Source organism: Arachis hypogaea, chromosome 16 (genome assembly GCF_003086295.3).
Source record: "Arachis hypogaea cultivar Tifrunner chromosome 16, arahy.Tifrunner.gnm2.J5K5, whole genome shotgun sequence".
NCBI lineage: Eukaryota > Viridiplantae > Streptophyta > Magnoliopsida > Fabales > Fabaceae > Arachis > Arachis hypogaea.
Genome location: NC_092051.1, coordinates 34,829,148 through 34,842,205, shown reverse-complemented (window position 1 = coordinate 34,842,205; position 13,058 = coordinate 34,829,148). Strand labels below are relative to the sequence as shown.

Genomic DNA, 13,058 nt, shown 5'->3' with positions numbered 1-13,058 from the left:
GCTATAATCTGAATCCTAATGAACTGCTGTCAACTCAAGTGCTACCTACTAGAGGAGGGCCGTGGAAGGATATTTTCCAGCTACAAATAACAAATGACCATATAAAGGATAAGATGATTACATGCTTGTCTATGGAGATTAGGGATGGGCGGCTTACGCGATTTAGGGTGCCATGCTATCCACGCGACGCGGACGCGGCGCTCACGCTTTCGCGTGGGATGAGTGTTTTTGCAAGTGACGCGTTCGCGTTAGGGATGCGAACGAGTGGGCCGTTTTGTGCTAAACGCACACCAGCCGCACGATTCCAGCCCAGATTTCTGGACGTTGGATTTTTACGCCAATTTTCAGATCACGCGTTCGCGTGATTGACGCGGACGCGTGGGGGGTAGTTTTCGCAACTGATGCGAACGCGTGAGCAATGCGGTCGCATCACGCGCTTCTCTCTCTTTTTTTATGCAATTATGCAATTATGCAATTATGCAGTATGCAATGCTAATGAATAATATTCAGGTTCAATGAAAAATAATATAATATAAAAACAAATAACACAAAATAAAATTGAAAAAGAAACGACCATACCATAGTGGGTTGTCTCCCACCTAGCACTTTTAGTTAAAGTCCTTAAGTTGGACATTGGATGAGCTTCCTGTTATGGTGGCTTATGTTTAAATTCATCCAGAAATCTCCACTAATGTTTGGAATGCCAACAGCCTCCGGGGTCCCAAACTAGGCATGTAAAGCTTCTGAACAGCTTCAAACAGATTCTCAGGCTCCCGGAGTGACGAATATCAGAATATTTTCCAGGATCCCAAACTTTGCTTTTAAATCTGCCTTTGTCTTGATATATATTTTTCCATTCGGGCGGTTTAGGAATTAGATTCTCACCAAGATGACCAAACGTTTTCCTAGATCCATTCAATTGAACATGATACCAATCCATGCACTTCGAATTGAAGCGTGAAACCTTATTGAATCTTGCGCACCAGTTTTGAGTACGAGCCATTTCCCTCTTACTCTTAAAGCTGCAGAGAGCTCTAAGCTGGCCATCTGTTTCAAGCAAACCATATTCAAATGGAAAAGTAAAGATAAAGGTTAAGGATTGTACCCACTTGAAGCTTGTATTAGGTGGTAATGGCCTTGGGATAGGTGTTTCTAGTGGTTCTGTAAGTTCTACTCCCTTGTAATCTTCTATGAATTCCTCCACTTCTTTACAAGATTATTCAACTGCAGCTGCGTCCTGATCAAAGTCTTCTATGTCTTCCTCGTCACTCAAGTCATACGTTGGAGGTTGAGAGAAATCTACCTCCACATCATCTTCGTATTCACTTGGGGAAGATTCTTCAATCTCAGAGAATTCACTTGCGGATGCAAGTTCATTACTAGGAGAACTTGACTTGAGACTATCATCATCAAGGAAACTTGCGTCTTGGGTTATTCTGTCTAGTTCTTCATAAAATACCTGCTTTGGGGGTTGTGCACTATCCTCCTTAGCATCAATTGTAATGTCCTTGACGGAATTTTTCACAACTCTGGATTCCCATGGAGGTTTAGCATCTCCTAAATCTTCAATCAGTACTTCTTCTTCTTGGATAATTTGAGCTTCCTCCAATTGTTCCAGAATAAAGTTATACTTATTACTGCCCACTGGGGTTTCTAGTGTCTCCTTCATGCTACGTTTGTCATTAGATTCTCCACATAAAGCTATTGGAGTTCCTTGAGTGCCTAAACGTCTGGAAGATAATTGATGTATTGCTTGCTCCAGCTGATGAAGGGTTGTATGAAGTTGATCTACTGTTTCCTTGAGGTGACCCTGTGATTCTTGAGGTGATGGATATGGACATGGTACATAGGGAAGTTGTGGTGTTAGGGAGTAATTGGATTGGAATTGGGGTAAATAAGGATCATACGGTGGTGAATGATGAAAAGGAGCTTGTGAGTGTGGTGGTTTGAAGTTATGTTGAGAGGATGGTCTATAAGCACAGGGTGGAACTTGTTGGTAACTACCAAGAGGTCCACCATATCTATCAGGTTGGTATGCATTGTAGAATGGTCTTTGTCCATGATATCTTGGAAGGTGTTGTTGCCGAAAGGGTTGATCAGATCCTCTTGGCTCCATCCATCTTTGATTGCTTAGACCTTGATGCATATTTCTGTTATAGCTTCTATTCCTTTCAACAAATTCGGAATCAAACTCAAAGCGAGAGGGGTGAGAATTCATAGTAGCTAATAGAGATAAAAGGGAAAAACAGAAACAAATAAACACTTAAAAGAAAAATATTTACAATAACCAATAATAAGGCACACGTTTGCAATTCCCCAGCAACGGCGCCATTTTTGAAGAGATGAACTTTTGCGTGGTCTAGAATTCAGAATAAATTCCCGTTGCAAGTATAGCTTCTAAACCAACAAAAGTCCTTTCTTACAAACGTTTTGGTTGTCACAAGTAACAAACCCCTTTAAGATTGATAACCGAAGTATTTAAACCTCGGGTCGTCTTCTCAAGGAACTGCAGGGAGGTATGTTCTTATTATTGGTTATGAGTTTTGTAAATTGGGGGTTTTGAGAGTAAGGAACAAGTAATTTAAATGACAAGTAAAATAAATAAATAACTATAAAATAAACTCTTGGTAAGGTATGAAAATTCGGAAGTCCTATCCCAGTTATTCTTTTGAGAAATTGAAGTTAATCCCACTTAGTTAACCCTTGCGAAAGCAAGAGAAAGTTAAGTGAACTAATTAGTTAGATTTTCCAAGTCCTAGCCAACTCTTGAGGAAAGACTAGAGTTAGTGGAATTCAATTCAATTAGCAAACATAACAATCAATCACGATAAGTTTAATAACTCAAGAATTTCCAGTTAATCAATTAAAGCCAAGGATATGAAAAGCTAAATAAGAATTATAAATCTGAAATACCTCAATTGCATTAATAAGAGAAAATCAATCTAAACATGAAGAGTTCACAAGCCAATTTGGCAACATAAGTAATTAAATGAGAGCATTAAAGTATCTGAAAGCAAAAGAGAAATAAAAAGTAAAAGGAATATTGAATCTGATAAAGAGTTGAAATACTAAATTGAAATAATAAGAAATCCTAATCCTAAAACCTAAGAGAGAGGAGAGAACCTCTCCCTCTAAAAACTACATCTAAATCATGAAAAGTGAATAATTCGAGAGCTCTCTCTGAATGGATGCATTCCCCCACTTTATAACCTTTAATCTGTATTTTTTTGGACTTGGATCTGGGCCAAAAGGGCTTCAGAAATCGCTGATAGCATTTTCTGCTTTTTCTACACGTGGCGTCTGTCACGTGTCCGCGTGGGTCACGCGATCGCGTCATTTGGGAGTTTTCCTTGTCACGCGTTCGCTTCGGTTACGCGTACGCGTCATCTGTGTTCTGCTCAAGGCACGCGTCCGCGTCAGTCACGCGTTCGCGTCGTTGCCTTTTCGCGCTGGGCATGCGGCCGCGTCGTCCATGCATTCGCGTCGCTGCCAGTTTCTTCAAAAACTCCATTTTGTGCTTTTCTTCCATTTTTGTATGTTTTCTTTCCATCCTTTAAGTCATTCCTGCCTTAGGAGATCTGAAACTACTTAACACACAAATTACGGCATCGAATGGTAATAAAAGATAATTAAAATAATTATTTTTAAAGCATAGGAAACATGTTTTTCACACATATCACATAATAGGGAAGGGAAAGTAAAACCATGCAATTTACATGAATAAGTGGGTGAAGGGTTGAATAAATCACTTGAATTGAACACAAAATATATCATAAAATATGGGTTTATCAAGCCTCTAAAAGAGCGGTTTCCCAGGCTTTTCTCTGTTTCAAACCAATGTGGATCTGTTATAGGGGATTGTGGTTTTTGGGACGGGTTATTCTGGATTTAGAACTTCCAATGGAGGAGAGAGTTCTTTCAATGGGGTTGGGACTATTGGGACAATTACATGAGGGTTTGAGACCTGTGAAATTAGTAATTAACAGAGAGGATAGGGTAGTATGGAAATATGATAGGTAAGGAGTTTATTCAACTAACTCATGTGTTCAGGTTTTGCAGGAGGCGTTGCTCCCGGAGGAGGTGACAAGCTATAGCTTCACAAAGATCATCTGAAAAGGATTAATTCCACCTAGAGTAGAGTTATTTGCTTGGTTTGTCCTGATAGGTAGGGTGAATACAAAAGAATGGTTAAGCCGGTACGGGATCATTAACCAAGAAGATAACGTCTGTGTTCTATGTAATAAATACGAGGAACATGTGCACCACTTGTTTCTATATTGTGAATTTGCTTGGCAGGTGTGGAGTGCTTGGTTATCGATTATTTGCCAACAATGGGCTATTTCAGGTTCAACGAGAGAACATTTTCTGTGTTGGACAGAGGGGCCGAGGAGGAAGGAGGATAGAGAGCAACGATTGAGATGCTTCTGTGCGATTGTTTGGAACATTTGGCTGGAAAGGAATAGAAGGATATTTCAGAATACAAGCAAATGTGTTAAAAAAATCACTCACATGACTATGTTGAGCCACGATGAATGGAGAGGTGTAGACCCCTTTAGTTGTTGATGGCATTGCCGGAGATGACAATGGGTTTTTTCTTAATGTTGTTGCGTTTCTTTATTTTGGCTTTTGTTTTTGTTTGACTGCTTCACTGTATTGTGTTGAGCTTTTTATTTTAAAATAAATAAATAAATGTTGTTTAGATTATACTACTTAAAATCACTTTTAGATGAAAAATTACTAAAAGAGACATCAATTTAAATAATTTTTTATATATATGCAAAATCAGAAAACTAACAAAAATAATATAAAAAATATTTATCATATAAATAAGATAAATACAATAAAAAAAATATAAAAGAGAGTACTATAAATTTTATAATGTAAAAAAAATGAAAATATTCTATAATTTTTTAGTACTGTTAGTACTCTTTAATTTAGTATTATTTTGGACTATAAATTTTCATTATTTATGAATTTATTGATACTTATAATTAATTTTTTATTTATTTTGTCTTTTCTTATAGGATCATAATTTATATTATACAAAAATTAATACAAAACAAAAATAGAGTACATCAAAGAATAGAAACAAAATCATACAGATAAGAAATAATAAAAATTCTATAAAATCAGCAACATATATCATATGAACAAAAAAAATACAATAAAAAGTAAATAAAATTCGTATGAATAAAATCAAATAAAAAAATTTCATACACAACATAAAAACAATGCAGTAAAGGATAGAAAAAAAAAGAATTTTCTGAACAAAAAAAAAATATCATTAAAAAAGTCAACAACATTTGTCATATGAATAAAATAAATACAATAAAATAAATAAAAAATTATATGAACAAAGCCAAAAAAAAGATTTCATAAAAAATATACATATAAAAAATAGTATAGTAAATGATAAAAAAAACTCATAAAAACATAATATGAGAAATCAGAACACTACACAAATAATATAAAAATATTCATCATATAAATAAAAAATATAATAAAAAAATATAAATAAAAAATACACTAAAAAATATAAAAATTAAAATATGAAAATGAGTACTAAAAATAATAAAAAATTAAAATATTCAATTTGCTAGTGATTAAAACAAATCTGAACTATTTTAATGAAAAAAATTAGAATGAAGAACTACGAAGAAGTAGGAAGAACTACAAAGAATTATTGTGAAGGTAATAGTTACTGGTATCATTTTTATAGAAGAAAATGAAGGGTAGGGTTGGTAAAAAAGAAATAAATTTTTCACTTAATTTTCCAAGGATAATAAGAAGCAGGGTTAATACTCAAATTCGTCTCTGAAAGATCACGCGATCTTCATTTTCGTCCCCGAATGATTTTTTTAATCAAATTAGTCCCCGAAAGAATTAATTTAAACCACGTTCGTCCTTCCGTTAACTGAGTGACGTTGCCGTTAGAAATCTGCTGACGTGGACTGTGACTTGGCTGCCCACCCTAACACCTGGCATGGTGTGTGTATTGCTGACAAGATATGTTTATGGTGTTGCATCAATTTGGTCCCTAAGTGTCAAATTAAAAAACCCTAATTCCCAACCTTTGCAGAACACGATTGCGTTGCTTGAGTGTTGTCGCAGACCCAAGTGCTGTTCTTGCGGGAGGAAGTTGATCTCGGCGCCATGATGGGAAGCGGAAGTGGAGGGTCCGGTGGTGGGTTTCTGTCGCACTCGCACACTAGTTATACGTCGAGCTCCTCCATACGAAGAAGAAGACAAAACCATGAGGAAACCTGTTTCTGCGGTTTAAAAAATTTGATTAAGAAATCTGGGACATCAAAGAATCCATATCGGTTGTTTCATACGTGTGCAAGATATCGGGTGAGTTTAATTTTGTATGGATGATACCATCATGTTGTCTTTTGCTCTTGTTCTGGGGTTTACACTGTTGTTCAATGTTTTCAGAAAGGGAACCATTGCAATTTTTTTAAATGGGTGGAAGAAAATGAAAATGTAGCTGTTGTAGAAGGTTCCAGGGGGTGTCCCAGAAATCGAAGGAGAACTGGACATTGATTATGAAGATTAGAAGGTTAAGTTAGCATGGAGAATAGGTAGTTTAGAAGCAGAACTCAGACTACATAGAATGTTAATGTGCTTCATGTTCACTATTGTGATGCTAGTCATCTTAGTAGGAGCTTTACTTTGCATGTCATATGTGAACAAGTAGGACTGGTTTTGTTGTTTCCACTACCCTGGCTAAAGTATTGTAATCTGAAACGAGTTTATAAATAGCAATTTGGATTTTGAATACACCTGTGATGAAAAGATAATATGTAAAGAAGCAAATGGAAAACCAGAGACATAACAAGATAATAAAGTTCCTTAAATATCTTAATATAAAGTGTCAACACAAAAGGTAGTAGAGTTTCTAAAAGTGATTCAACAGAAATACTTCATACCAAGGCATAACATGCAACCAAAACAGAGGCCTTACAAAATATTCAGACTAAATAGTATTTAACACAAACATATCTTTCCTAGTCTATAGCCTAAAACCAAAAAAAAAAAAGGTTGCAAATGTTCCGATTAATGTGCTTCAGATGGCCTCGTCTTTCTTCCTTGGCCGTTTGAACCCTGGAGTCGGGACGAAGGTCATAAAACTTGCAAGCTTCTTGGTTGTCGCAGCACTAGATCCTTTGATTGTTTCAGCAGAAATTGGAGTTGTTCCTGTTTGTGGAGCAAGTTGGGGAGAGGCAGCTCTTTTCCCTTTTTCCTTACAAACTTGAAGCTTTGGTGGTCTTTCCTTCAGCTTAGCCTGCATGACATGTGAAGTAAACACATGAATAGAGAAGCTAGACAAATGTAATAACATGAAATTGAAATTAAAGTAGTTAATCAAACCGCTGTTGATTAAGTGGCTGCATTCGATCGCTGTGGTTGTGGGGAAACAGACAATGGGACAGGATTATCTAGAGTAGCACTAGTAGCATCAGTTGGGAGCTCATTTGGTGCATCTGTGTTAGGTTTAGTTAATGCCAGTTGCAGCTACATTAAACGTGCTTATTCTTCAGCATCAGCCTGTTTCTTCTTTTGGCATGTTCTCTTGTTGTGTCCAACCTCAGCACAGAACATGCATCGGATGTGGTTATATTTTCTCTTCATTCTTGTCTTGGACCCAGATCCTCCCTCATCTTTGTCTTTTCTTCTGTTCTTTGTGGGTCTACCTGGTTTGGGCTTAATTGGAGGGGGAACTGGTGCAGGACGACCTATTTTTTCCCATAAGTCTTGGCCCTTGACTGGGTTAACGTGGAAAGCATACGTTTTTTGGTATGATTCCATGGTTAACCACTCATGGTAGTATTCCTCAGCCCTCTTATCATTCTTATCTTGTATACATGATATGGCATGCATACAAGGCATACCTGTGCATGCAGTTAATATTTCAGACATAGTTTTGCATTGTTCATACAATACACTTCAGTTTCTGCATATAGAGTGAGAATATATACCTGTCAATTACCAGAATCTGCATGTGCAAGTTCGCTTTCCTAAGTCAACAACCATTGTCGTTGGCCAGCCATGAACCTCGTATAACTCCTCATTCTGATCACCACTCCATTGTGGGCTCCAATGCTGGGAAAGCTTTGTCATTGCCTGCTCTGTTGCACTGGAGGCAGAATACCATGGTAGTTGGCCAATTTCTCCCTATTGTCGATCATGGACTTCATTATGATCCTCCTAACCTCCTCTGCCAGTGTAAGGATAGGCTTACCCCTATCATGCTTGGTCCTTGTATTAAACGATTCACATGCATTGTTACAGATAGTGTCCATTTTAGGCCCTTCACGAAAATGAGATTTAGTCCATGATTCTTTCGGCCACTTATCCAGATAAGCCCATGCTCGTTCATTTAACACCTTCACTCTCTTCATGTTTCTTTCAAATTCACTAATAGTCCTGGATCTAGCACATTCCCACACCAGCTCCTTCAGTTGTATACTCCCCTACTGTTTGGAAAATTTTCTCCAGAGATGCCAGACACAAAATCTATGGTGAACTCTTGGCATCACTTCCTGTATTTCTGGGATTAATCCCTACAAAAACATTTTACATCGACAAGATTTTGCATTGAATCAGTCCTCAATTGATATTTCATTAAATCAAACTAGTCCAAATACAGATTTCATTAAATCAATTTGGTCCTTAAAAATCATTTCGTGAAGCAAAAAGGCCCTTACCTTTTGCATATCCGAAATGAAGGCCCATCCATTTTCCTTGTAGTCACCAATGTCATTTTGCAGCATCTCAAGAAACCAATGCCAGTTATCTCTGTTCTCGACATCCACAAATGCATAAGCAATGACGAACACGTGATTGTTGGCATCCTGGCCACAAGCAGTTAGCAGCTGCCCTCCATGCAAGCTCTTTAGAAAGGCTCCATCCAGCCCAATCAACGGTCTACACCCGGCCTTGAATCCTTTCTTACACGCCTCCAGACATACATAGAACCTATGAAATTGTGGAGGACTCTCAGGCATGGGAATGACACCAACTTGAACTATTGAACCTGGGTTGGTGGTCCACAGTTGGTTAGCTGATAAACCCATATTTTATGATATATTTTGTGCTCAAATTGAGTGTTTCTATCAATTCTTCACCCACTTATTCATGTAAATTGCATAGTTTTACTTTTCCTTCCTTATTTTATAATATATGTAAAACATGTTTCCTATGCTTTAAAAATATTAATTTTAGTTATCCTTTATTACCATTCGATGCCGTGATTTGTGTGTTAAGTATTTTCAGGTCTCATAGGGCAGGAATGACTTAGAGGACAGAAAGGAAACATACAAAAATGGAAGGAGAGCACAAAAACAGAGTTTTGAAGAAAAGGCAGCGACGCGAACGCATGGACGAAGCGAACGCGTGCCTAGCGCGAAATGGCAGCGACGCGTACGCGTGGACGACGTGAACGCGTGCCTTGAGCAGAACGCAATTGACGCGAACGCGTGACTGACGCGTATGCGTGACAAGGAAAACTCCCAGATGACGCGAACGCGTGATCGACGCGAATGCGTGACAGACGCCTTGTACAAGAATCTGCAGAAAACGCCCCCAGCGATTTCTGGACCCTTTTTCGGCCCAAATCCAAGTCAGAAACACGGAAATAAGCCAGAGAATGGAGGAATCAAATAACAACTTAGTAACAACTCCAGAATACACAATTTTAGGTTTTATATGTAGTTTTTAGAGAGAGAGGCTCTCTCCTCTCTCTTAGGATTTAGGATTAGGATTAGGATTTAGGATTTCTATTATGTTTAAGCTATGATCTCTTCAATCACAGGTTCACTACCCCTTTAATTTATTTTCTGCTTTTATTTATTCCATTACTTTAATTGTCATTTATCTTTCATTGTTGATTTACAAACTTTCTATGTTAGATTTGAATATTCTATTTAATATTATTTGAGGTATTTCAGATTAATGATTGTTTTATTCTATTTATGATTGCTTTCAATTTGATTTAGATTTATCTTCCCTTTTGGCTTTGGTTAAGTGATTGGTAACACTTGAGTTATCAAACTCAGCTATTGATTGAATTTGGAGTTGCTGATTGATTTGGATCGCTCTAAAGCTGGTCTCTCCACAGGAGTTGACTAGGACTTGAGGATCAAATTAATTAGTCCGCTTGACTTTCCTTTATTTAGTAAGGGTTAACTAAGTGGGAGCAACAACAATTCTCATCACACCTGATAAGGATAACTAGGATGGGATTTCCAGTTCTTATACCTTGCCAAGAGATCTTTCTTTATAATTATTAATTTATTTTTCTTGCCATTTGAATTACTTGTTCCTTATTTTAAAAACCCAAAAATTTTACCTTTCCATAACTAATAATAAATCATACTTCCCTGCAATTCCTTGAGAAGACGACCCGAGGTTTAAATACTCTGGTTATCAATTTTATTGGATTTGCTTTAGTAACAAACAAAACTTTTGTACGAAAGAATTCTCTGTTGGTTTAGAAACTATACTTACAACGCGATTATTTCTATTTAATTCTTTACCGGCAAAAAATCAGTTCGTCAAAATGGCGCCGTTGTCGGGGAGTTGCAACTGTGTGCCTTATTATTGGCTATTATAAATATTTTATTTTGCTTGTTTATTTGTTTTTATTTTTGTTTTTAATTTTTATTGGTTACTATGAGTTCTCACCCCCCGTCGCTTTGATTTTGGTTCAAATATTGTTGAAAGGAATGAAAGCTATAACAGGAACATGCATCAAGGTCAAAGCAATCAGAGATGGACGGAGCCACGAGGATCTGATCAACCCTTTAGGCAACAACACCTTCCAAACTACCATAGACGACGACCATTCAATAATGCATGTCAAGACAATAGTTATGGTGGACCTCTTCGTGACAACCATCACCCACCAAAATACTATAGTCAAGACCCATTCCGAGGTGCATACCAAGATGATAGATATGGTGGACCTCCTTGTAATTACCGACAAGCCACATTATATGCCTATGAACCACCCCCTCAACACAACTTTGAACCACCACACTCACAAGCTAACTACCACCATTCACCCCCCTATGACCCTAACCCGTATCCACCCCAATTCCAATCCAATTACTCCCAAGAACCACCACGTCCCTATGCACCATGTCCATATCCATCACCCCAAGAATCAAGGGAGCAACTCAAGGAAACATTTGAAAAATTTCATGCCACACTTCACCAATTGAATCAAGCGATAAATCGACTGCCTTCCCGACGTTCGGACACTCAAGGAATCCCCATGGCTTCATGTGGGCAATCTAATGAAGAACGCAGCATGAAGGAGATACTAGAACCCCCACTGGGCAGTGAAGAGCATGATTTTGTACTAGAACAAGTGGAAGAAGCTGAAATTATCGAAGAAGAAGAATTGGTTGAGGACTTAGGAGATGCTGAACCTCCATGGGAATCCAGAATTGAGGAGAATTCCGTCAAGAAATTTGCAATTGATGCTAAGAAGGATAGTGCACAACCCTCAAAACAGGAATCTTATGAAGAGCTGGACGGAACAACTCCAGAGGCAAGTTTCCTTGACAATGATAATCACGAGTCAAGTCCTCCTAGTAATGAACTTGCATCCGCAAGTGAATTCTTTGAGATGGAAGAATCTTCCCCAAGTGAATACGAAAATGATGCGGAGGTAGACTTTTTGCAACCTCCAACTTATGATTTGAGTGATGAGGAAGATATCGAAGACTTTGATCAAGACGTAGTTGAAATTAAAGAAGTTCGCAAGAAAGTGGAGGAATTCATAGAAGGATACCAGGGAGTAGAGCTTGCAAAACCACTGGAAACACATATCCCAAGGCCATTACCACCCAATACAAAATTCAAGTGGGTAAAATCCTTAGCCTTTATCTTTACTTTTCCACTTGAATATGGTTTGCTTGAAACAGATGGCCAGCTTAGAGCTCTTTGCGGCTTTAAGAGTAAAAGGGAAATGGTTCGTACTCAGAGCTGGTATGCAAGATTCAATAAGGTTTCACACTTCAATTTGAAGTGCAAGGATTGGTATCAAGTTCGATTGAATGGGTCTCGGAAAATGTTTGGTCATCTTGGTGAGAATACAACTTCCACACCGCCCAGCTGAAAAAATGTAAATCGAGACAAAGGTGGATATAAAAGTAAGGTTTGGGATCCTGGAATCTATTCTGACATTCAACACCCCGGGAGCCTGAAAACCTGTTTGAATTTACTCAAAGGTTTCACATGCCTAGTTTGGGACCCTGGAGGCTGTTGGCATTCCAAACAGTGGTGGAGATTTTTGGATGAATTCAAGCACAAGCCACCATAACAAAGGACTCTCCAAATGTCCAACTTAAGGACTTTAACTAAAAGTGCTAGGTGGGAGATAACCCACCGTGGTATGATCGTTTCTTTCTCAATTTTTAATTTTATTTCGTTTTGTTTGTTTTTAAATTTTATTTTATTCTATTTTCATTGAACCTGGAATTATTCATAGCATCCACATTAGCATTGCATATTGCATACTGCATAATTGTATAAAAAAAATCACCCCACGCAAGCGCGCAAGCCACGCATGGGCGTCGATTAAAAATCAGCGTAAAGATCCAACGCCCAGAAAGTTGGGCTGGAATCGTGCGGCTGGTGTGCATTTAGCACAAATTGGCCCATGCGTTCGCGTCCCTGACGTGAACGCGTCACTTGCACCACACACACCCCATGCAAAAGCGTGAGTGACGCATACGCGTCGCAAAGATTTTAGGAAATCTATTGGAAACAGAGAGTTGCGCCAAAACGACGTTGAAATTGTGCGTTTAGCACAATTCTGAGCGACGCGTACGCGTGCCCCACGCGTACGCGTGCCCCACGCGTACGCGTCACTTTCATTATCCCACAATCACGCGATCGCGTCAATGACGCGTTTGCGTCAGCGCCCTTTTCGCCCCAAACACGCGATCGCGTGCTCCACGTGTTCGCGTGGATTCAAAATCAATAACCTCAACCCACGCGAAACCCTACCCATTCCGCGTCACCCTTTCCCCCCCAATCCTCCTCTG

The 13,058-nt window shown here is 38.4% G+C and overlaps 1 protein-coding gene across 1 annotated transcript; it reads right to left on the bottom strand.

The window, feature by feature from the left end:
- Positions 1 to 8,117: 8,117 nt before the first annotated feature.
- LOC140180097 (uncharacterized) lies at positions 8,118 to 9,077 on the bottom strand. The gene is made up of 2 exons (XM_072220495.1): positions 8,709 to 9,077; positions 8,118 to 8,474 (listed from the first exon to the last, which is right to left on the bottom strand). The coding sequence occupies exons 1-2, from the start codon at positions 9,075 to 9,077 to the stop codon at positions 8,118 to 8,120; spliced, it is 726 nt and encodes a 241-aa protein (XP_072076596.1).
- Positions 9,078 to 13,058: the final 3,981 nt, after the last annotated feature.